This window comes from Stenella coeruleoalba (genome assembly GCF_951394435.1).
Source record: "Stenella coeruleoalba genome assembly, chromosome: 7".
Taxonomy (NCBI): Eukaryota; Metazoa; Chordata; class Mammalia; order Artiodactyla; family Delphinidae; genus Stenella; species Stenella coeruleoalba.
Window position 1 is genome coordinate 33521853 of NC_137153.1, and position 26020 is coordinate 33547872.

The 26020-nt window shown below is 46.1% G+C and overlaps 1 protein-coding gene and 1 long non-coding RNA gene across 4 annotated transcripts in view; one reads left to right on the plus strand and one right to left on the minus strand.

The window, feature by feature from the left end:
* The window catches only part of IPPK (inositol-pentakisphosphate 2-kinase), a 47799-nt gene extending 23757 nt beyond the window's left edge, over nucleotides 1-24042 (minus strand). Inside the window, exons 1-8 of one of the 3 annotated variants that reach the window (XM_079927561.1) lie at nucleotides 23831-23891; nucleotides 20572-20665; nucleotides 15801-15848; nucleotides 14556-14653; nucleotides 13594-13689; nucleotides 10608-10674; nucleotides 8469-8590; nucleotides 6983-7072 (exon numbers count right to left, since the gene is read on the minus strand). In XM_079927561.1, coding sequence (XP_079783687.1) covers nucleotides 6983-7072; nucleotides 8469-8590; nucleotides 10608-10674; nucleotides 13594-13689; nucleotides 14556-14567 — 387 coding nt within the window. In that variant the 5' untranslated portion in view covers nucleotides 14568-14653; nucleotides 15801-15848; nucleotides 20572-20665; nucleotides 23831-23891. Of the gene's footprint in view, nucleotides 1-6982; nucleotides 7073-8468; nucleotides 8591-10607; nucleotides 10675-13593; nucleotides 13690-14555; nucleotides 14654-15800; nucleotides 15849-20571; nucleotides 21077-23830 lie in introns of those variants that run through there. The other 2 variants (XM_079927562.1, XM_079927560.1) reach the window with 2 other exon arrangements.
* Nucleotides 24043-24237: 195 nt separating this feature from the next.
* Nucleotides 24238-25512, plus strand: LOC307189044. Its single transcript, XR_013829099.1, has 3 exons — nucleotides 24238-24293; nucleotides 24557-24754; nucleotides 25067-25512. It is a non-coding gene; the product is annotated as an uncharacterized lncRNA (long non-coding RNA).
* The last annotated feature ends 508 nt before the right edge of the window (nucleotides 25513-26020 follow it).

Genomic DNA, 26020 nt, shown 5'->3' on the forward strand with positions numbered 1-26020 from the left:
CTCCTAAAGGGAATGGCTCACATACCTTCTTTTTCCTAAGAGCCTAGAAAGTTATAACCCCACAAAGAAAAGATGGACTAAGGACCTCTAGAAATTCTCTCCCCCATAAGGGCAAGGGGAAAACTGGCAAAAACAGTCAGGATCAAAATTTTCAGAAACCAGAAAATTAACCTAAGGCTTACAACAATCTGGAAAGTATTATACAAGAAAAATGGCCATATCTAAATAAGAACAGTGAGCTATGTGGCACTTTTAATGCCTTATTCTTACCCCTTCTGTCTAGCACCAAGGGAACCCTAAAAACCAACATCCCCAATCACAGTGAAAACAGAAGTGTGGCAGCCACTGGAGAAGGCTAAATGGTGTAGGAGCTTCTCCAAAGCCTCATTTCCAGAGAGTGGTCATTATTTGACCTGTCTCTTGGTTTCCTGTCTTCACTTACTTGACTCAGAGCTAACCAACTACAAAAGGGGCATTTTCGGGCTTCCCTGGTGGCGCAGTGGTTGAGAGTCCGCCTGCCGATGCAGGGGACACGGGTTCGTGCCCCGGTCTGGGAAGATCCCACATGCCGCAGAGCGGCTGGGCCCGTGAGCCAAGGCCGCTGAGCCTGCGTGTCCGGAGCCTGTGCTCCACAATGGGAGAGGCCACAACAGTGAGAGGCCCGCGTACCGCAAAAAAAAAAAAGGGGGGGGGGACATTTTCCCCCAGGGACATTTGTGAAAAATATTCAGAGGCAACTGTTTTACTTCATGACTTCCTGAGATACTGGTTAACAGTTGTAGCAAACAATAGGCTAACCTAAAACTAAAAAGAAAAAGCAGAGGAAGGACATGTACACAGGGCTTTGAAAAGCTCCAGTATATCCTGGGCATCTAGGAGGCCATGCACAAGCTCCAGAAAGACCTGAAAAGGCCACCACCTTCTGGTGATCTGAGGCTCTGCAGAAGTGAAGGCTAAGGCAGAGCTGCAACCGCCCTGCTAAGTGTTGATGGCAGGCCCCAGTACACACACAGAGCCCCTCAGTAATGCCTGGGAGACTTAATGGTATCAGGCATTTAAGAAATCTCTGTTAAACCATTAGCTGCTCACCTAAGCTAATGGAGCATCAGAGGCCACAAACAACAAAGCACAGACTTCTCAAACTTGGCAAAGAAAAATCACAAAACAATAACAATTACAACAAGCAGCAACAACAAATCCTAGAAAGGTTGTAGAAACTGATTTCCAGAGTGGTCACGTTATATTACTTAAAATGCCTGTTTTCAACAAATCATTACAAGACATGCAAAGAAACAAAAACGTATGGTCCACACCCAGGAAAAAAACAATCAATAGGCTGTCCCTGAGAAATTCATACATTGGACTTACTTGACAAAGACTTTAACTCAACTATTTTAAATAAGCTTTAAGCTAAAGGAAACCAAGGACAAAGAACTGAAGGAGACAAGGAAAACAATGTATTAACAAACAGGGGATATTAATAAGGCTAGAAATTATAAAAAGGAACCAAATAGAAATTCTGTCATTGAAAAATACAATAACTAAAATGAAAAAGTCACAAGGGCTCAACAGCAGATCTGAGTAGGCAGAAGAAACAATCAGTGGATTTTAGGATAAAGTCCAAGAGTTCCACACCTAGACACATCATAATAAAACTGTCCAAAGACAAAGAGAGAGAGAATCTTGAAAGCAGGAAGAGAGAAGTGACTCATGATGTACAAAGGATCCTCCATAAGATTAACAGTTGATTTCTCACTGAAAACCATGGAGGCCAGAGGCACTGGGATGGCATACACAGTGCTGAAAGAAAAGACTATCAACCAAGAAGTCTTGCCTATAAAATTATCCTTTCAAATGAAGCAATAATTAAGACATTGCCAGATAAACAATAACTTAAAAATTTGTGTTGCTAGAAAACCTGCCCTACAAGAAATACTAAAGGGAAATCTTCAGGCTGAACTAAAAGGGAACTAGACAGTAACTCAGATCCACATGAAAAAATAAATGGCACTGGGTAAAGGAACTACATAGGTAAGTATAAAGGATAATATAAATATATTTTGTTTGTAACTTTTTTCTTCTACCTGGTTCAAAAGACAGAATGTCCCCTGCATGGCATAAGGCAATTATTATAACTGCATAAGGCAATTATTACAAATCTGTATTGACAAGCATACAATGCATAACGATGTAATTTGTATGACAATAACAGCACAACAGAGCGGGAAGGCAACAAAGCTATATAGGAGCAGAGTTTATGTATACTGCTGAAGTTGAATTGTTATTGAGTTAGATTGTTTAGGTTAAGATGTTAAATCAATAGGTAGAACAACTAGACAGAATATCAACAAGGAAGTAGAAGACTTGTACAACATTATAAACCAACTAGACTTAACAAATATCTATAGAACACTCCACTCAACAACAGCAGAGTATATTCTAATCAAGTAAACATGAAACATTCTCAAGGAGAAACCATATGTTAAACCACAAAACAAGTCTCAATAAATTTAAAAAGATACAACTCTGCAAACTCAGTGGAATGAAACTAGAAACAAATAATAAAAGGAAATTTGAGAAACTCACAAATACATGAAAACTAAACACATTCCTAATCATCAATGAGTCAAATAAGAAATCAAAAGAGCAGTCAGAAAATAAATTGAGATAAATGAAAATACAACATAACAAAATTTATAGGAGGCAGAGAAAGCAATGTTTAGAGAGAAATTTATACTTGTAAACACCTATATTAACAGGAAGAAAGATCTCAAATCAATAACCTAATTTTCTACCCTAAAAAACTAGAGACCAAACTAAATCCAATGCAAACAGAGAGAAAGAAGTAGTAGATTAGAGCAGAGATAGATGAAGCAGAGTATAGAAAGGGAAAATTTGAGAAAAGAAACAAAACCAAAAGTTGTTTCTTTGAAAAGATCAACAAATATGGCAATCCTTTGGCTAGATCAAGAAAAAAAAAAGACAGGACTCAAATGACTAAAACCAAGAATGAAAGAAAAGACATTACTACCAACCTTGCAGAAATAAAAAGAATTTTAGAGGAATGCTATGAACAATTATATGCCAACAAATTAGATGAAATGAACAAATTCTTAGAAACATACAGCTACCAAAACTGACTCAAGAAGAAATAGAGAATCTAAACAGACATAACAAAAGTCTGAATCAGTAATCAAAAATCTTTCAACAGGGACTTCCCTGGCAGTCCAATGGTTAAGACTTCACCTTCCAGTGCAGGGGGTGCGGGTTCAAACACTGATCGGGAGCTATGATTCCCACATGCCTTGGGGCCAAAAAAACAAAACATAAAAAACAGAAGCAATATTCTAACAAATTCAATAAAGACTTAAAAAAAATCTTTCAACAAAGAAAACCCCAGGACCATCTGGTCCATCTTTGCTACTGAATGCTACCAAATGTTTAAAGAAGAATCAACACCAATACTCAAACTCTTCCAAAAAACTGAAGAGTAAAAGATGGAAAACACTTCCTAACTCATTCTATGAAGCCAGTTATTACCCTGGTACCAAAACTAGACAAAAGCACCACTAGAAAAGAAAACTACAGACAAATATCCCTCAAGAAAAAATCCTCAACAAAAACTAACAAACCACATTAGCAGCATATTAAAGAGATTACACACCTATCATCAAATGGGATTTATCAATCAAATACATGTGTGGTTCAACATATGAAAATCAATCAATGTAATACACCATATTAATAGAAAGAGGAAAACAACTCATGATCATCTCAACAGATGCAGGACAAGCATTTGACAAAATCTAACATTCTTTCATGATTAATAAAAACAAAACAAAAAAACTCTAAAAGAACATCTTTCACAAACTCACAGTGAGAACATTACATTCAACAGTGAAATTCTGAAAGATTTACCCCTAATATCAGGAACAAGATAAGGATGCTCACTCTTACTATTTCTATACAATATTGTACTCATAATTAATTAAAAACAGAATTACCATATGATCCAGCAGTTCAACTTCTGGGTATATACCCCGAAGAATTGAAAGCAGAGTCTCAAAGAAATATTTGTACACCCATGTTCACAGAAGTGTTATTCACAATAGCCAAGAAATGGGAGCAGCCCAAGTGCCCATCAATGGATGGATGGATAAACAAAATATGGTATATACATTCAATGGGATATTATCCAGCCTTAGAAAGGAAGGAAATTCTCACACAACCTACAGTATGGATGAACCTTGAGGACATTATGGTAAGTGAAATAAACCAGTCATAAAAGGACAAATACTGTGTGATTCCACATATATGAGGTCCCTACAGTAGTCAAATTCATAGAGATAGAAACTACAATGGTGGTTGCCAGGGGTTTGAGAAAGGAAGAAATGTAGAGTTGTTTAATGGATGCAGAGTTTCAGTTTTACAAGATGAAAAATGTTCTGGAGATGGATGATGGTGACAGTTGCACAACAATGTAAATGTACTTAATGTCAATGAACTGTACACTTAATGGGTAAGATGGTAAATTTTATGTCATGTGTATTTCATCACAATTAAATATATATATTAAAAAATCAGTTGTATTTCTATGCAATAAACAATCTGAAAATGAAATTTCTAAAAATTCCATTTACAATAGCATCCCCCAAAATAAAAAATTTAGGAATAAGTTCAACAAAAGACACATAGATTTATAGGCTGAAAACTTTATCACATCGCTGGAAGAAATTAAAGACCTAAATAAATGGAAAAACATCCTGTGTTCACAGAGTATTAATACTGTTAAGGTGGCAATACTCCCCACACTAATCTGCAATACGTTGGAATCCTTATCAAAAATCCCAGCTGCTGTCTTGGAAATCGTGAAGCTTAAAGACATCTAAATTGGAAAAGAAGAAGTAAAACTCTATTCACAGATGGCATGATCCTGTACATAGAAAATTCCAAAGAATCTACAAGAATGCTACCAGAGCTAATAAATGAATTCAGCAAAGTTGTAGGGTACCAGATCAACACACAAAAATTAGTTGTGTTTCTATACCCTAGCAATAAACAAACCAAAAAGGAAATTAAGGAAGCAATCCTACTTATAACCACATTTACAATATTCCAAAATAATAAAATACCTAGAAATAAATTTAACCAAAGTGGTGAAAGACTTGTACACTGAAAACTATAAAATATTGCTGAAAGGAAATTAAAGAAAACCTAAGTAAGTGGAAAGAGAGCTTGTGTTCATGGATTATAAGACTTAGTATTGTTAACATGGCAGTACTACCCAAAGTGACCTATAGATTCCTGAAATTTCTGTCAAAATTCCAAAGTCTTTTTTGGCAGTTATGAAAAATCCAATTCTCAAATTCACATGTAATTTTAAGGGGCCTCAAATAGCCAAAACAATCATGAACAATCAATCTTGAAAAAGAAGAACAAAGCTAGAAGACTAACACTTCCTGATTTCAAAACTTACTACAAAACTACAGCAATCAAGAGTGTGGTACTGGCATAAGGACAGACATACAGACCAATAGAAGGCCAGAAATAAGCCCTCACATATATGGCCAATAGATTTTAGATAAAGGTGCCAAGACCATTCAATGGAGAAATGATGGTCTTTTCACAAGTGGTCCTGGGAAAACTGGATATCACATGAAGTTGGGCCCTTACCTAACATCAAACACATAAACTAACTCAAAATGGATCAAAGATCTAAACATAAGAGCTAATACTATAAAACTCTTAGAAGAAAACATATGGGAAAAGCACCATGACCTTGGTTTAGGTAAACATTTCTTGGATATGACACCAAAGGCATAGGCAATGAAAGAAAAAAAAGACAAATTAAGACTTTATCAAAATTTAAAACTTTTGTGCAACAAAGGACACTATCAACAGAGTAAAAAGGCAACCAACAGAATGGGAGAAAATATTTGCAAATCACATATCTGATAAAGAAATTAACATCTAAAATAAACAGAGAACCCCTAAAACAACTAAAAAACAAACAACTCATTTCAAAAACAGGTAAAGAATTTGAATAGACATTTCTCCAAAGAAGATATACAAATAGCCAATAAGCACATGAACAGATGCTCAACATCACTGTTAGAGAAATGCAAATGAAAATCACATGAGATACTACTTCCTATCCATTAGGATGACTATAATCACAAACAGGGACAATAACAAGTGCAAGAGAGGATGTGGAGAAACTGGAGCTCTCATACATTGCTGGTGGGAATATAGAATGGTGCTATAGCTGTAGAAAACAATCTGCCATTTCCTCAAAAAGTTAAACAGAATTTCCCTAAGAACCAGCAATGCCACTGCTAGGAATATACCCAAGAGAACTGAAAACAGTGACTCAAACATGTACATGTACGTGCACATTTATAGCAACATTATTCACAATAGCCAAAAGGAAAAAACCCACATGTCCATCAATAGATGAATGGATAAACAAAATGTTTCCATACAATGGAGTATTATTCAGCCATAAAAGAAATGAAGTGCTGATAAATGCTACAATGTGTATGAACCTCAAAAATATTATGCTAAGTAAAAGAAGAGAGTCACAAAAAGCCATAATTTGTGTGATTCCATTTATAGGAAATGTCTGGAATAGGCAAATCCACAGAGATAGGTGGTTGCCAGGGGTTGGCAGGACAGGGGGTGACTGCTAATGGGCACAGGACTTCTTTTCGAGGTGATGAAATGTTTTGGAATTAGATAGTGGTGATGGTTGCACAACCTTATGAATAAACTAAAATCCACTGGATTATATATTTTAAAAGTGTAAATCTTAGGATATGCAAATATCTCAATTAAGAAGGAAAAGATGAACATGAAGTACTTTTGAAATAAAAAGTAAATAATATCTATGTTTTATTTTACTCCCCTGAAAACTCTAGGTGGCCCAGCCATTCATCACAAGGCTCTGTGCAGGGAGGGAACCCAGCTGGTCAACTCTTCTCACCTTGAGGTGCTGGTGCATGCAGTAACGACACACCTTATGCTTCATCTCATGCGTAACATCACTGGAGAAAGGAATAAACCCACATTTTGGCTGCAAAATAAACAAGTAAGGAAGAAAAAAAGCTTAGGGAGAAAACACATACCTTTAGGTAGACATATAACTACAGGATAATGAAGTGCAGCTCCCAGGAGAATCACCAAGTGTTAGATATAAACATTCCCAAAAGTTGCTTTTATCCTCAGTCCCCGGTGGGAATTGATGCCTCCCCCACTGCATCACATAAATATCTCTTTGCCACTACAGAATCCAAAGCCAGAACTCTCACTGGGGAAGAACAGTGATGCCTCAATTGCTAGCTTGACAACAAAGAGTAGCTTTGTGTTTTCATCATGGAACAAGACTGGAAAGACTCTAGGAGTGCAGATCTGCCACACACTCCAGCTCCAAGAAGAAGAACCCTTGGTCCCTCTGATAAGAATGTGTGAAGGAGAAGGTGCCCATATGGTGGCTGCTGGGCTCCCAGAACATCTGAAACTCTAGTTGCCTTTTAAAAGCCATGATTTCTGGGCACATACAATATGAAAGACCACTGCCTAGCGTCGGGGCACTGAAGATCACGCTGCCCATCATTTGTGACGCCTGAGACACTCATCCTCTGCTTGGAGAAGCAGAACATCAGTCCACACTGAACACCCACGGATGTGAATGCTCAGGGCCAAGAGCATGACCCACAAGTCGCCACCAGAGGTTTGGAGGAAGGAAACAAATAACAAGATATCTGGCAGGCTTCTTGAGGGAGACTCAGGTGGCCACTCTGGACACTGAGCCACAGAGCTGAAGCAGCGGCCTGGCCCTTATCCAGGAATCACTGCCCTGCACTAGACAAGCGACATCTTTTGTCGCCTCCTCCTGAGGATCCCTGCCACGACAAACCAGGGCCTTGAGAGACACAAAGGCTTCTATGCCTCCTGGAGGTCTCTCCTGAGCATTCTCCTGAGAAGCAAAGGAACAGAGTGTCACCCAGTCTAAAGGGTGGTCCTCAAGCTGAGCCCTTGGAGCATGGCATGCAGTGTCACCAAGCAGCCAAGCAGGCACAGCTGGGAAGGAGGTCAAGAGAGGCCCTGGCAAGCTGCACCCTCCAAGGAAAATAAGCAGAGTGGAGCCCATGCTTCCTTCTGGTGGCCATCGGCTAGGGCTTGTCCCTGGCTAGTTCCCTGTTATGACACCTGAGAACGAGCCTAAACCTGGGGGTCTGGGAAGCCATGCCCCTCAGGTCTGGCCAGGGTAAGGAACCAGAATAGCACGGTGCAAGAGGTATGCACAGAAGGAGCAAGAAGTAAGCCTACTCTCTGGGAGTTGGGGGGCTGCCTAGGTCATGGGGCCCAGCATGGGCAAAGTGCACTCCAGGCAGATGACTCATGGATTTACAGTCTGGACCCACCTTTCCCTTTTCCCCCACACCATTTCCCCCTTGACAGAAATTCACCTTGATCTCTACACACAGAATCGGCCGGTGCTCTGCAAAATGGTAGGTCTGAAGTCTGGCTAAATTGGGAAGGCACAGAGCATAACCACTGAGAGTGTCCAGGTCCTTGTCACAGCGAGATTCTGGAAAACAGAGCAAGGAAAATAACTGAGGATCAGTGCAAGAGAGACAAGATGACTCCATGGCAACTTGGACTCCTGTTGGGGAAGGATCAGCCTTGCCCAAGAGAGGGCTGGCCTTGGCCTCCACTCTTGAGAGGTCACCTCTAAGCCTTGGGATGTCTTGCCTGAGGAGTTTACCTGGGGACCTAGAGTCACATGAGTATAATGCTGCGATCTGTGGTAGGAGTTTGGGCCCTGTAGTACCAGCTTGACCTCCAGAGGGGCTGGAGGCTGAGGGCAGCCACACAGGTGGTCAGCTGTGTCTATATGCCCAAGCCCCAGCAAAAACCCTAACCCTTCTTATCTCAGCTGGTTTTAATCTGTGTCCCTTAGCTGTAATAAGCCATAACGATGAGGATAACAGTTCTGTGGGTCCTTCTAGCAAATTATCAGACCTGAGATTGGTCCTGGGGACCCCCCAAACATGCAGCTCTCATGAGTGAGGGTGATCTTGGGAACTGCTCCCCAATTCTGTGACTCTCTTAACCCAGGAGCTCAGAGAAGAAGGAGGCAACAGCCACTACCTTCCTTTTAAAGCTTCCTTCAGAATATGCAAACACCAATATTTCCTCAGCACTGACTGCTAGAAGTTATATTGTAGACAGTCACATAAGATATGGCCTCTTGGTCCCAGGAGAAGTCAGCTTTCCTCCTTCCACATAACAAGGCTGACTATGAGTCATTATTACAACATTATTACTGTTACGTCGTATAACTGCCAATTATAAAACGAATGACGCTGTGTGGCACTAGTAACTAGATGGCAGAACCACAGCAGGCCTCAGTCTGTCTTTGTCTAGATGGGGAAAACAGAGCCAAGACACAGTCCAGGCTTTGAACAAAGCTGCTGCCTCCTCCCCCTTCGTTGGTCCTCTCCATCCATGAAGCCCTGCTCCTCACTGCTCCCCAAACTGAGGGCTCCAGGGCACAGCATCCTGTTTTCTTTCATTTTCCTAATCAAACATGAAAAGGATTTTATATTGACTCACTGCACACCCTGACTGCCTGGCTGTGCTTTAGGAGGAGACATTTCACTCCTCAACAACACAGATTTTACATCTTTGCCTCTGACTGTGACAGGAAAAGCTTTGACATGGTTACTGTCATTATTGCCACGAGCAAGTGTAGGGAAGGTACATGAGGTACTGAGGGGAAAATACGTGAGGTGACGTGGGGCGGTACATGAGGTGACTGCGGGGAGGGTATGTAAGGTGATGGGGGAGGGTATGTGTGGTGATGTGGGAAAGGTGTGGGAGGTAAAGGGGGGCAAGGTTTGGGGGGTGACGGGGGAAAGTATGTGTGGTGATGGGGGGAAGATATGAGAGGTAATGGGGGAGGGTATGTTCGGTAATGAGTGGAAGGTATGGGAAGTAATGGGGGGAAGGTTTGGGAGATGATGGGGGAACGTATTTGTGGTGATTGGGAAAGGTCTGGGAGGTGACTAGGGGAAGGTATGTGTAGTGATGGGTGGAAAGCATGTGTGGTGATGGGGGGTGGGGTATGTATGGTGATGGTGGGGAAGTACATGAGGTGAAGCGGGAAGGTAAAAAAATTCAAGTCTCTCACCTTACCTCAAGAGGATGAGCAGGCTGGGTGGTGCCAGCTTCTGGGAGAAGGTTTGCAGAACTGCCACCCTCTAGGGCCTAGCCCACCCTCCATGGCTCAGGTCTACCCCGGTTTTCCTTTGGACTCCTCCAGGCATCCCCTGGAGCCCACCTTCCCTTCCCTAAGTCTCCCTGAACTCCTTCAGCTCCCTCTTGGCTCCCAAATGCATTTTTATTTTTATTAATTTGTTCTTGGTCATATATTCCCTGCAGTGATCTGCAAATCTGATGCCCAGAATTGTATTCATGAGCTCCTAGGATTTCTACCCCCGATAATAAAGTTAAAAACTATATCTATATCTACCTAAGATGAGTAATAACGTCAAACACATTTCAAATGGAATATTATAAATTCGTAAGTTAGAAACCCTTACCTGGTCTTTCACACTGTATCTTTAAACAAAGCTGTTTCACAAAATCTAAAGGCAGCTGAACAACTTCCTGTAGGAACAAATAAGAAGTACTCAGTGTGGAATGCACAACAATGTGAACATACTTAATGCCACAGAACCACACACTTAAAAATGGTTAAAATGGTAAGTTTTATGTTATGTATATGCTACCACATTAAAAAAAAATACTCAGTATGTGGGATTTAGGAATAAAAGCTGCTCTGTTATTTTAAGGACATGTCCAGATTAAACAGACAGGCTAAAGTTTCTGTGCACTAAGAGGAACAGGCCCTCCTCAGAGCAGCTGGTGTCCACAGTGGTGGTGGCCAGAAGTGTGCCCCATGTCACCTAGTCAGTCTCCACAGAGGGCTCTTCACCCAGCTCCTCTGTTCTCACGGCGACCTCATCCTCATTCTCAGCGTCTGTGGACGGCAGAGCAGGGGCCTGAGGCAGTTCTCTGCCTGCAAGAAGTTCCTCACCAGCTATCTCCTCAGACAACCTGAGGCTCCTCACATTTCCATCTGAGAAGCAGCTCAAGGAACAGGGTCTGATCAAATATTAATCTCTGGGTGAGATGTCCTGGGTACCCATCAGCCACAGGACTCAGGATGGCCAATATTTGGTGCTCTGGGTCAAAAAACAAAGGAGCAACTACTCTCTACTATTTCTTGCAGTCTCCCAAACTAAGAGTTTCTATTTAATCCACATTGCTCATCATCTTCCCCATGTTTCCAGGGTGGCAGAATTCTGACTTCTAAAGGAATCCCAAGGTGACGCAAGATACCTGCCTAGAATGAGAATGCTGGGATCCTGTCCACTTACATGCCACACCTTCTCCATCATGCCCTGTCCCACCTAGCCTCCAGCTCACATGAAGACAGGCCTAGACCAGTCCCCAAACCAGCCAGACAGGGCCGGAGGCAGCACGGGTACAAGGGGTGTGTCTCTCACTCTGTCTGAGCCTTGCTCTCTCACCACTGTGCTAGTTATGTCTCATCCCAGGACACAGAAGAGGGAAACACTCTCCCCAGGGCTCCACTTTAACCTAGCTCGTGCCATCAGTCAGAGAAAACAGCATCATTTACAAATGCTGATTTTGCCTGAACATGGTCTTGTTCAGGCCAGAGATGTGCTCTGTATCCCACATTTCAACAGTGCTGGGCCTGAGTGGCAGTCCTCTCTTGATACTACAACTACCTGGAGGAAAAGCAGGTTGTGTTTCACTCTGGCAGTGTCTTCACGTGAAGGAGGTATGTCAACGGGATGAATATTCCCGAAATGTGACCTGGTGGGCTCACCTCATATGCCCAGAGCCTTGTGCACTGTGGACAAACAGAATCAAACCTGGAGCTAGAGCATGCCCTGGGCCCTGGGGGGACACCCCAATGCTATTCCCACCTGCCGGGCTGCCACTGGCTGGAACCCCAAGCTCTTCACCATTCTCCTTCACTGCTGGCCCCTCCTGGAAGAAAAGTCTAGAGCCCCCAAGTGCTGTGAGACAGAGAAATACTCCCACTTGGCCATATGAGCATGCTCTCTCCCCAAGAAGGACACTGGTAGTTGGCATACCTGCATTCACTCACACACCGTCCAGGCCAAGAAGTAGGTGGCACCCAGCACGCAGATAGCTCAGAGACTCAGGCTCTCACAGGTGGTGGGTTTCAGCCTTTCACAATTCAACAGGACAGCTGGGGACCTCACTAGGGGCGGTGCCAGCCCCCAGGATGGCCCCAGTGACCTCTGCCCCTGTGTAGTCCCACTCTGCCTAGGGATGACGCCTAAAGGCCCCAGGATGCTGTGGAAACGACAGACACAACTCCCAAACAGGTCATCCCTCAGATGGTGTACTGGGGGAGTCAGGGCCAAGTCACAAGGATGCTCAGAGCCCTTCAGAGAGTCCACACTGGGAGGTGCTGAGGCCCCCAGTCAACAGTCAGCACCACACTGCCAGCTCCACGGCTCTGGGCCACCCTGGAAGAGGATCCTTAGTCCCAGCCTACAGATTAGACTAGAGCCCTAAGGGACCCAAAGCAACACCATCCACAGTACTTCCTAAGCTGTCAAAGGACGACCCTCCTTGGAGGATGTTTTGTCGTTGGAGCCATTTAAATTCTACTTTGCTAGGCAATCCTGAAGCTTCAAAGAAACTTTTACTCAACCTTCTTGGTATCATTTTTCTCAGGATGGACACAAGGTACAGAATTTACAAAACAGAGGCAGTGCTCTCTCTGTTCAAAATGACAAACCTGCTAGTCTGTTCAGGGCTCTGATCTAAGACAAGCAGTCAGGCCAGTGTAAGCAGAGAAGCAGCAGTGATCAAAGTGGAGACAGAAGAATGGCTGTCCCAGGCATGGACCAAGGCCACTGGCTCTGAGGATTGCCAGGATCACAGGGCCAGTCCACTGTGGCTTCTTACACTGCCCTCTCCATGAGTGTCTGAACAGCAGACCTTGCCTGTAACAGGCACTCCTCTCAGTCGCTGAGACCAGAAAAAGCCAGCAACACAGACCACCTGCAGGTAGGTGGAGGCCATCACCCCACATGGGCTTCAGCTAGGTTCTCCCACGAGACCAGGTCACACCTCCCAGCATGGGGATCCCCTTTTCTCCCTAACTTGCTCAAAGGTGCCCACTGAAGGTCAGTGTTGCTGCCTGGACCTCACTAGAGAGCTCTCACCAAACTGAATGCCTCCATGAGGGCAGGATGGTGAAGACCAGGAGTCTCAGCAAGTGAAAGTATCTCTGAACCTCATGCTAGAAAATGGGAATAACACTATCTGCTCTGCTATTTCACAGTGCAACAAATGAGAAAAGCACTTGGAAACTTTGTAACTAACACAGTGGGGGTGCGGGTGGGGGGTGGGGGGTGGTATCATTAAGCAACTTCCAAACTATAAATGAGAAGTTGGTACTTTGATACAGAACAGGCCCATGAATTTAGACTACATTAAAAAAAAAAAATCACTTACCCCACAATGAACATAGTTCTCTCCCAAAAACTCTTTCATGACATTTTTGCCAAAGTCCACTATGTTCTGTAGGTGCTGAAATATTTCTTCTGAGGTCTGTAAAAGAGAAGGACAAGAAGACCTCAACGACCGGGACCTCCTAGACTCTGACACCACCACAAGCCCCTGTCACATACAGGGCTGCCATGTATGTGGCCACAAAAAGCCACCAGTGGCCCTGGACCTGGAGGAAGGTAAGCCTCATCATGAAGACTGCCACACTCACTGGAGCTTCTGTCCCACAGGGCCCCCAGGCCCACCTCTGCATTGTACTCAGGGCCCCATGTGATTGTGAAACAAAGTTTGAGAACCATATCTGTGCCCCTGCCTTCCTCCCCACCAGGAACACACGTGGATCCCGCCAGTGGCCCGTGCACACCTTCTGAGGAATTCGACTTTAAAAATCGGTCCCATCCAAAAATCAGTATTTAGATTTTATTCTTCAGCTTCTAGATGTAGAAATAAAATATTTTCTCCTCAGAGGTTCTTAAAGAATCAATAAGCTGTGAGATTTAGGTGAGACAGGAAATCATTCCTGTATCCCTCACTCTGACCCAAGGTGAGAAGTGCAAAGGGTTGATCACAGGTCTCGCTCAGGAGTGAGAGGGCTGTCTTCTTCAACCGCAGGCTGGGAGGTGCCTGACACATGGCTCAGGCTCTGGGGAGGTCTCAGTCTGAGCTGCCACCCAGGCACCATAAAACAGGCAGACCACAGTCTGCATTCCGGGGGACTACTGTATTAGAACAAAGCCTGTCAAAAAACCCCAGAACACGCCCAGTGGCTCCGTACGTAGAGCTGTGGACACAGGGCTTCTGACAAAAAGCTCTTCTTATTGACAGAATTAACACACACAACTCCCCACAAATAATGCAGCTGGCATCACACAGTGCCATTTATATAATAAAGAAAGGCGAATTGTTACCTTGGAAGACATTGCCTCAATAAATGTAAACAGGAAAAACTGAAAATAGAGGCATCCAGAGAACGCTGGCCCTTCACCGAGGCTAGGCTCTGTAGACCCTGAGTGGGGATAGAGGGGAGGGGAGGGGGGCTAGAGGCAGCCTCCGAGATGTTTCTAGTTTCCACCTGGATTCCACAGAAACAGAACCACCCTGCACAATTCTCTTCAGCAGCTGCACCCTCCCATCCTGTGCCATCTTTCTCTGCACTAACCACACTGTCCCCAGATCTCACTGCAGCCCCACTGTGATGGCAGCCCCCAGCTTTCTCCCACAGTCCCCACTTTTCTTTCTATGAAGCTAACCTGCAAGTGTGCCCTTCGTTTGCACAATCAGCCACCATTGATACCCATCAGCCATCCACCTCACCTTCTTTTCTGGCTGTTTCTCCATAACTCAAACGAGGTGAGGTGGTGACTCATGTCTCCTACACCCTGATCTTGAGCCCAATTTCTACTCATCACCCAACAACCACCAGCCCTGCCCCCACTGTGTGGGTGTGACGTGCAGCTCCTGCCTCTTCTCCCCTTTTAAGATAAGAGCCTATGCTCACACCTAGCCCCTCTGGACCTCCCTCCTTCCCCCCAGACCATGAAAGAGTAAAGGTTCCCACAGGGCTATGCCATATTGACCGCTGCGACCACTTAGATAAACACCACAATGACATCCCGCCTCAATGTAGAGAAACACTGCAACTCAGTGGTCAGCAGGCATACAACAGAACAACAATGGCTTTCTGAGGGTGTCCACGGTACTCTGCCTGGTTGACTCAGTGAATAGAAACACAAGGCTCCATCTGAACTGCCTGTTGTGACTTGTAACACTGACTGTCTACCACAGCATCACAGACTTCATTTTCATTGATACAATTCCACAGATGGGGAAACTGAGGCAGCAGGGTGTAAGAAAATCGCCAAGGCAAAGCCAAGACCTGGCCCTGGGTTCCCCAGCCACAAGCAGAGCTCTCTGAACTAGTCAGGGAGGCTCCTGGCTCAGTACCCAGGGACTAACCATGATGACCCATAGTGACCCCAGCAGGTCAAAGTGCTGAATCCAGCACAAAAGATGGACACACTGCTTTCGGCATTGAATGCTTGTATCATATTCAAATTTCTAAAGTTAGCATTAAAACTTCTGCATCAGAAAAAAAATCAAAGTTTTCTTAAATAATTATTTTAATGATTGGGTGGCAAATCCACTGATCTTACCTTCTTCCTATTAGGAGGAAACTTCAGAAAACGAAGCACCACACAACGCTATTGGAAAATAAAACAAAGTCTGATTAGTACCCACCCAAAGCCCGGGGATAAGGGTGGGTGGCTGTGGATAAGGAGCCATCCTCAGCAGTGCAGATGCTGGAAGCCCCACAGGCAGCCAGTGCCCCGGGGAGGAGGTGGGGGCCAGTACTGGGCCACACGTCTGGAGACACAGAGCAACCAGGAAAACCTGTGCTCTCTGACCTAGCCAGTCCACTCCCAGTAATTTATCTTAATTAAAGATGCACAGAAGATTTTAGCTACTGCATATAAAGGTACTGTTTATAATTCCAAATAAAATGGAAACCTAAACATCCAACAATAGTAGGATGGTTAAATACAGAGGGACATATTCCAGACCATGAAATACTATGCCGTCATTTACAAGAAAATAAGGAAGATCCGTATTTACAGACACAAAGGTACAGTCATCATCTACTGATAAATGAAAAAGATTACAGAATAGGGCTTATAGAATTAACCTATCTTTATATAAATATGTACATACACGTGTGTGTGTGTGTGTGTGTGTGTATTGTGTGTGTATGTATTAGAGAATGATGCATGGGTATAGTTCTATTTATGTAAAGCTCAAAAACAGACAAGACTAAGATCTCTGGCAGGTGGGATGGTCCCTAAGAAAGGCTCTAGAAGGGGCTGGTCATGAGAATACGGGTCCATGTATTTTGTCATAATCAAGCTGTATATACACATATGATCTGACCACTTTTCTGTAGATTTATTACTCTTCATTTTTTAAAGTTTGTAAAACAAAAAATTTTAAATAAAGTATGTGCATGCTGAGTTTGTATGAACTGTCTGAAAGGGCTTCTGAATAGGTAACCGCGTGTCCAGGTAGCACCAACTGGGAACTTATTTTTTAAAGTTCTGTTTATTTGGGTTTTCCAATTTTTTACAATGCTCATATAACATACATTACAAAAATGTTAAAAAACAAAAGTTTAAAAAATGGAAAAAAATAACCTTTTAAACTAGTGCAGCCTTTGAAATGGCGATTCTCCAAGGAAATAACCTGGATGTGTTGTAGAGCCTTGGTAATGGGGGAGATAATTCCATGTGGACAACTTTGGAAACCATTCCCATGGAGATAGGGAGTTCCAGGCAGAAGGGCTTGGGTCGGGAACCTGGACTGTGCTCAGGGAGAAGCAGTGAACAGGAGAAGGAGAGCAGAGGTGCAGGAGCTCGGGCACTGTCTGGAGCACTGGGATCTAGGTGGGGTGGGAGGAGCTGGTGATTGAAGAGGCTCAGAAAGTGCAGCTTTAGAACCCAAAACATGGCTGAGAGCAAGGAAGGCCCATAGAGACGAGATCCATTTCCCTAGCCCACAGACCCCCTGGCACTTCCTGCCCCACTCAGATGACGCACACTCTTCTCAAAACCCCAGACATCCATCATCTCCCTGAGCCCCAAGCTCAGACTTGGGGAAGCAAAGGTCGAGGACGTGTACATGGGCCTAACCCCTCCCAAATCCAGGCAGACATCAATATTCGATCATGGGCATCAACTGGCCAAGGAGTCCATCAAAATTCAAGGAAAGGGCTTCCCTGGTGGCGCAGTGGTTGAGAGTCCGCCTGCTGATGCAGGGGACACAGGTTCATGCCCCGGTCCGGGAAGATCCCACATGCCGCGCAGCGGCTGGGCCTGTGAGCCATGGCTGCTGAGCCTGCATGTCCGGAGCCTGTGCTCCACAACGGGAGAGGCCACAACAGTGAGAGGCCCGCGTACCACCAAAAAAAAAAAAAAAAAAAAAATTCAAGGAAAAACAAAAGCTGATATGCAGAAACCCTAATTCTAGGCAACATTCCAGAAACTCAGCCCCCCTAAAAGCACACTCACTTCTCACCTGGACTTCACTGTTTCTCAAGACCTGCTAAGAAATTCTGAGTGTCATGTTGTGTCTGCTTCAAGGAAAACTGCTTTCTCTAGGGACCCATTTAAAACCGTCACCAGAAACTGCCCACCTGCCCCATAGGAGCCGCAGTGTCAGCCTTGAAGGCCAGTCTCCACAAACTCAAGCACTCAGTGGGCACACCTATTCTGGACGGCGAGTGCTAACTGCCCCTTGTAAAGGTCTGACTGGGCTGGGTTGGTGGCCCTGTTACATGCCACGAGGCTGGCCATGGGACCAGACAACACCTATTCAAGTGGATAGCAGAGAAAAGGTGAGAAATCAACCTCACCAGCCCTGGTTGGCACAAAGACGCAGTTAGTCCAAGGGCCACCCATGGCATGGAGTGGGACTGATCCAGCCACCCACAGGGAGATTCCCACGAAGGAGCTGAAATCAACGCATAATCTGGTAAGCACCAGGGCCCTGCAAGCTCACAAGGTCTTAACCAGTTGTGAAGGAAACAACTCCTTTCCTTTTAAACTAAATATCTGAAACCAGATTTTAAAACATATCCTCTTCATAGTGTCTAGGCTAAAATGCTAAGAACGAAGAGAAAGGGGTGAGACTAAGAAGAGGGGCTTAACAAGAGTTTCTGCACAGTCTGGGGCAGAAGCAGCTCTTCCCTGTTCCAAAGCAGGACAGGGAATCTTAGGCCGGGGCCACACCTTCTCTGTCCTTGAGGACAGAAAATCATGGTGTGCTCTCTCATACCGTGGAACACTAGATGAAAATCAAAGATTTTAACAAACTGAAAAAGTCAGTGAATGGAGAAATGACACATATAAACACATACACATTAAACAACCTCAAAACGTACAACACGCCACTTATAAAAGGAATAGAAAGCATTCAGTGCTGTGAGGGTCCCAGGCCATGGCAGGGGTGGGGGAGTACTGGCATGTCATGTACCACGAGGCCTAGGAGATGCTCCTTCGATCCCCTCTGAGAACCCACCCAAGTCCTCAAAACGCCAAGACATCAGCAAAGCCTGGCTCACAACAGCTCTAAAAGCACAACAATGTGAATGTCTGACAGCACAGGAACTCTGGCTGCCTAAGTGCTCTGCAGCCTTGAAAACTTGTGTGAAGAATTATCTACATATTTATGCTGTAGGGTTGAGTGAAAAAGCAGAAAACAAAAACAGACAGATAAGGATGCTTAAGTACCCAATAAAAGCATATAATACAAGGAAGTGCACCAAGTGTTAACAAAAATTATTTTCTTAGTAGGGAGACATTGGATGCTTTTTACTTTCTTCCTTCTAGTATTCTGTATTTTCTGGGGCAGAGAGAGGAACAAATGATTGGTATTAAATAAAAATAAAAGACCACAAAAACAATATATAAAAGGGTCACCTGCCCATGTGAAGCCCAAGGAAGGAAACTTGTGGGTGGAATTAAGACTCCAGGGCCTCTTGGCAAAGACAAGGTGTGAAGTGATCAGTCGCTGAAGCCTCACTGCTGGAGGACAAGCCCAAGTCAGGTCTTCCACCAGAGTGAGGATATAACCCAGGATGGGACCCCAAGAAGACCCCAGGGAAGCAGAGATCACGCAACTTTCAAGGGAAAGGGAGACAGATAAACACAACAACAGCAGAAGGAATCGACCCGCAGGGTGCTGCCCCAGGCATCCCAAAATGGCTCAGCCCTGCTTCTCAGTGAGGCCACCACCCACAGACACCCCACTCGGGCACAGCCCAGGTCTTCCATCAGAATACCCGTGACAGAATACCAAGCCAAGTCACTTGCCTCTGCTGACCAGAGACAACCAGAAACACACCCCAGGGCCCACAGAAGGATAAGAGGGACAAGGTGTGGGACGCATTGTTGGGCTGACAGCCTCAGACAGAACAGATGGAGGGTGACTCGAGACATCTCATACAGCAACTGTCCCCAACCTTTTTGGCACCAGGGACCAGTTTTGTGGAAGACAATTTTTCCACGGCGGAGGCCAGGGGGTGGCGGGGAGGGTGGTCCAGGCAGCAATGTCAGCGATGGGGAGCGGCAGATGAAGCTTCGCTCGCTTGCCCGTCACTCACCTCCTGCTGTGCGGCCTGGTTCCTAACAGGCCTCGGACCCATACCGGTCCACAGCCCGGGGGTTGGGAACCCCTGTCATAAAGGGGGGCCAAGGACTCCAAAGGGAGGCCAGACAGGAGGTGGAGACCACAGGTGGGGACAGCAGGTGTCTGGAATGGGCAGGACATTTTCCATCCCATGTTTCACCTGCCTGTATGGACCCACAGCTGCCTCAGGACTGAAGCAGACACGGATGCAAGTTGTGAGGTAGGAGACAGGACAGTGGAGGTGTAAGCCCAGGTGACATTTGGGGGAAGGACACTTAGGGGCTGCAGCAGAAGAGGTGTTCAGATGGTCCCTAAAGGATGGAAAATCCAACAGTCAGAAGAGAATCAGAATGTTTTATAAAGACACACCACAAATGCATGGAATGCACAGTGAGGGTGCGTAGAGTGGAGCCTTCAAGGACCCCAGGTTCTCCAAGGCCACACGATGGCCACAGAGCAGGTGTCCAAACAAACCAAGAGGTAGGTGACCCAGTGCTGTGGTCTCGTCCTTCTGCAGCAGACACAGAAACCTTCCTTACCTTCCTGGTAAAAGAGGCAGCTGCTGTCCTGAGTTCTGCTGAGGAGGAAGAAGGTATTGTCGGGGCGGGGGAAGTGACCATGCCACCTTAGGATACCAGACCTAGACCAGCAGACCCCTACATGCTAGAAAGGCAGAGCTCAGCACTCACCAAGGCCAGGACTGGAAACCACCAAAGGGAATATATTTTGGAAATAACAAATCCTAACCTTTCAACTGCAGGTGATCCCAGGAATAAAGACAGGGCTACATGCACAGCTCTCCAATGAGACATCACCAAGAAGTCACATCAGCTGTATCAACCTGTATGAATATCATTAAAACTCTCAAATGCAGAATAAGTTACTTGTTAAAAAAAAATACTATAGGCAACAGAACGTTAAGATTCCTTATACTAGATTCAGGAGAAAATTTAGCCCAGGACTTGGGAATACGCCATTAAAAAAAGAAAGAAAGAAAAAAAAAAAAGAGAGAACAACTCATTTGCTTCCAACAGCTCCATTAAGAAGTATGATCTACAAATCCTACAACACAAGAGAAGAGAAACACACAGCTCCTGACTGCCTGAACCCCATATCTTCAGGACAAACACCCCAGGGCATCAAAACAATTGCAGAAAGGATCTGAAGCCCAATCAGAATCTTAGAAAGGCTATAAAACCTGAAAGATCAGGAACAAACTTTTGATAAAAGATCTTGGTTGGCGGGTCTTTCATGTTATCTCTGTCAACAGGAGGAAAACATCACAACAGCTTAGTGTGATAAAGGGAGTGGGCCCCTGTTTGCCCTGCACCCCAGAGGCGAGGGCAGCTGGAAGGCAGCTCAGTGCCTGGGGAGGAGTCTGCCTGGCCTGCCCTGGGTGACTCTCCACACTGAAGGCACATACGAGATCAAATGACAAACCAGACTTACAGTGACCTTCACAGGACAGGATGCCAAGCCAAAGCGAACAAGACCAAGGTAAAGAAGAGTCACTGCAGATGTAAAAGCAACACCACCACACGGAGAGAAATCCCACTTGGCAGCAGCGCACCTGAGGGCAGCGCCAGGCTTCGTGACCACAGCTCAGCATGAACTGGCACAGCCACTAGAACAAGTGACAGCACCCTCGGGCTACAGTAAGGAAAGGAAAGTACATGCCCACAAGGGAAGTGTCCTTGCCCAAGACCCCCCACAGGGTCAGTGCCGGGGACTCCAGGCACCCACTAGAGTACAGTGTCAGGTTGGCCACAGCCTTAGAGCACCTCAGAGGGTCAGTGCCAGGGCCAAGGGCCAGTGCCTGGGAAAGGGTTAAATTGCACAGCTGGACCCAAGGATGCTGAGCACTGGGCCACAGGAAAACTGACAGCAACCTGTCAAGAACTGGCATATGGTTCAGGCCTCACACTGTCATCTCTTACTGCCCAACCCTGAGCACACACCACGCTATGGCCTCCTTCGGCCTGCACTTAGCTCCTCCATATCCAGGCCCTATTTTCAAGTCCTGTTCTCCTGGAAGCCTCCCAACCCACCAGCCTGGAAGGCTGTCTGTCTGTGTCTTATCCCATGTTCCTTCAGTGCAGATGCCAGGCCTCAGGACTGGCTGGCTGAAGGTATGTCGGGTTCTGACACTGGAAAGGAGAGGGGACAGACTCATCACTTTTTAAGGACCTTTCAATTCTGAAAGTAGACGATGCCCCCTCTGAGAAAGAGACCGTCTCCCGATCTGAAAGAAACCTGGTGAGGGTCACCCTCTACTTCAGAATGAACGAGGTGGGTCTGGAGAGTCCACCCATGGGAGCAGAAATACTTGGTGCTCACCCACCTTCTTCTATCCCACTCACACACACACACCCTCTCCTTGGGCACAGTAGGGTCCTGAAAGCTGCCTTCCAGGGCTCTGTCCTCCCTCAAGGCCCAGGCAAAGCACAAAGGTTTCTCCACACGCAAGGGTCAGAGTTCTCCCTTTACTCAGCGCCTTCACTTGGTGGGAACCTTTTCTTACAAGACTACTCGTGATGATAATCTTCAAATTCAAATGTTGAGCTAACAACAACCAAGCAGGAATGAGCATAGTAAAGCAAATTTAGATTTTAAATAAAGAATGAAGAGAACAGGTACAGGATACCCTGATGACTCAGTTTAGAAGGGGGGAAAAAAAGGAAAAAGAAACATGACCCTAACACCTGGGGCTGTGCAACAAGGGAAGGGAAGGGGCCAGTTGCCCTGAAGGGTAGACACATGCTTGTCAGGGACAATGGAGAAGGCATCTGAGGGCCCAAGGCCTGGTGTTCTTTTACGCTGAGTCTGGAACTTGCTACTTCATCTGAGGCTACTTTTGAAACTCAGTACATTAGCCAAAAGAAGCCTTAATTAGCTTTACATAAAATGATGATATACCATGCAATCTTACTGAGGCATTGGAAGATGAGCTCCCCACGGGAGCTGTTGGGCTGGGTCAGCGCTTTTAACCGCCAAGTCCAAGGTGGATGATAGTTATCACTTGCATAACTTGTCCAGCTCCTCATCTTTCTATCAATTCCGCAAAGGGGATTCTGTTACTAGTTCCACTTTGAAAATGCAGAAACTGAGCCTGAGCCAGGCAGTGGTAGAACTGGGATTCTGCCCAGCTCTGTGTAACTGCAACTCCCATACTCTTAAGCCCTCAGTGACACCTATCACTCCTCCCCCAGCCCACCACATTCCTGCCTGGTTGCATTAGACAGCAAGATGTCAGAGAGATCTGGGCCTTCACACAAATCCACAAGCTTCTCTTCCTGGATTCAACTCACTGGGAGTCGTCACTGCACTCTCTGAAACTCTCTTCCTTACTGAATTAAGAAAGGGAAATTCTTTCAATTCTAAAAGATTCTGGAGAAGAACCTGTAGACAATGCTCCACTAATATTAACAACAGCAGCAGGAGAACAGCAATTCCCTGCATCTCAGGGAGGTAACAGCACCCCAAGCACTTTGCTTCTTTCTCCTGACCTTGCCCGTACCCTGTATCTTCCCTAAGGTTACTCGGGACGGCCTCACCGCAGCTGGGCAGTCGCAGGCGGCACCGTGTGAGGCCGGGATGGGGAGTGTTGGAAGGACGCGGAACAAAACCGGGGGGAAAAGGTGACACTGGAGGAACAGTGAACCGATCTGGAGGGAGGGGAGTGCTGGGGAGACATGGCACCAACCTAGGGGGAGGAGAGCGCTGGGGGGACGCGGAACTGATCTGGGGGAAGGCGGTGATACCAGCGGGACGCGGAACTGACCCGACGGGGTGGGGTGATGCTGGGGGGACGCGAAACTTATCGCGGGGCAGTGACACTGGGGGAACGCGCAACCGACCGGAAGGAGGGCTGCTGGGGAACCGATCCGGGGGTAATGGGTCCTGAGGGGATGCAGAACCGACCTGAGGGGAGGGGGTGCTTGGGGGACGCGGAACCCACCGGGAGTAGGGTAAGGGCCCTGAACCGCGCCGACAGTCAACCGCTCACCTGTGCGTGGGCCACCACTAGGCTCTTGTTGCCTTCACCGTGGTACCCCCATTCATTCTCGTCCATCTTCCCCTCGTCCATCCCACGGTGCGGCCCTGGAGCCTCGCGGGGCCACGAGCTGAGGGCCACGGGTTCGCCTAGGAACCAGCCGCAGCCGACCGGGGAGGAGCTCCTGTCAGCCGCCGCCTCAGCTAGACCCAGCCGCCCGCACTCGCAGGCGCTGGCCGCCGGAAGCCACGCCCCCAACATCTCCCATGGCCGAGCCGGGCAACTTCCGGGTTCGCTCCCGCTTCTCCTCTGTTGACCACGGTGGTGGATGGACTGGCGGCCATCTTAGGTGCTGGCAGAGTGACTCACTTCCGGAGCGCGATCTTGAGAACCGGAAGAGAGGCTTCCGGCCTGGGCGCCGGAAGTGAGGCAAGCGGGCGGAGCCGTCTGTTACCCGACGACCAGCACTGGCCTGGTGGGGAACATGAGTCCAGGCGGGCTGGGGTTAGAGCGGTACTGGCGCGCTAGGAGCCGGGGGGTCCCAGTGGGGCTGGGGGCGGGGGACGCCCAGGCAAGTCGGGAGCTTGGAAGGGGATGGTCCAGGCGGGCCGGGGGCGGGTGGTCCCTAGAGCTGGAGCCCGCTTAGTCATGTGGCCTCAGCCTTCTTTTCTGTAGAATGGGATACATTTCTCACTCAGCGGGTTATTAATATCCTCGTTTGCTCTTTACCTGATGCAGAATCACCCCAGTAGTCCCAGGAAGTGGAAACATTGTGGTCCACACCTTACAAATGAGGATACGTAGCTCAAAGAGGCAAGCGGACTCCTAAATGGCGCTCTTGTCGGAGTGTTACCTGAAAAACTGGCTTTGCCTTTTGGTGGGTGTCAAGCCAGAAGACAAAGAGTGGGAGAAGGAAGGATTTATTACTTGCAACAAGTAAGGAGAATGCTGCGGCTTTTTCCCAAAGCAGTGTCTCCCCAAAGAGCAAAATTGAGGAAGTTTTAAGCTAAGGTAACATGTGTATTCATAAAGGGCTTGGGCAGTCAGAGTCCAAGCTTTAGTTGAATGAAGTCATGAGGGTCAGAAAAGGTCTACATCATCCCTTAGGTCCCAGCTGATCTGGTAGTTGAGCACTTCAGACTACTCTTTACCATTGAAACAGAATTGAGAGTCTTTACTACTGATATATTATCTTTGCTACTGTTACTTCTCTTGCCTGATAATAGTTTGTTCTTTTTTTCTCTTAAGATCATTACTGAGACCTGTTGAAGGGCAAGCGTTGTGGCCAGGCTTAAAATGACTTAGGCCAAAAATGGCTTTTCTTATGTCAAGAAAGCCATGCCCAGGGGATTCCCTGGTGGTGCAGTGGTTGAGAATCTGCCTGCCAATGCAGGGTACACGGGTTTGTGCCCTGGTCTGGGAAGATCCCACATGCCGCGGAGCAAATGGGCCCGTGAGCCACAACTACTGAGCCTGCGTGTCTGGAGCCTGTGCTCCGCAACAAGAGAGGCCGCGATAGTGAGAGGCCCACGCACCGCGATGAGGAGTGGCCCCCGCTTGCCGCAACTAGAGCAAGCCCTCGCACAGAAACGAAGACCCAACACAGCCAAAAATAAATAAATAAAAAATTTTTTAAAAATACGGGAGTCCATGTATTAAAAAGAAAGCCATGCCTGGATTTCTTTTTCCGGGGACCTCCCCTACCCTATCTGCCTACAGGAGGAGTAGGTTTCGTTGAATCTTGAGGGATGTACCTTGAGCAGGAGGTCTGAATTCTGCCCTTACCACTTAATGGCAGTGAAGCGAAGGGCAGATCTCTTCCCTTCTCTGGGCCTCAATTTATTCACTGTTGACGTGGGACTAATGATACCACCTTATAGAGCTGCTATGAGGATTAAATTAGATTAGCGATTCTCAGACTCCTACTCTCAAAACCATTTTATACTTTTTAAAAATGATTGACGGGAGTTCCCTGGCAGTGCAGTGGTTAGGACTCCATGCTCTTACTGCCAAGGGCCCAGGTTCAATCCCTGGTCAGGTAACTAAAATCCTTCAAGCTGTGTGGTGTGGCCAAGCAAAAAAAACAGATTGAAGGCCTCAAAAAGTTTTTGCTAATATGGCTTATATCTTTCTATGTTTACCATATTATAAATTAAAACATTTTTTAAAATTATTTTCATTTTAAACATTACCCTTTTTTAA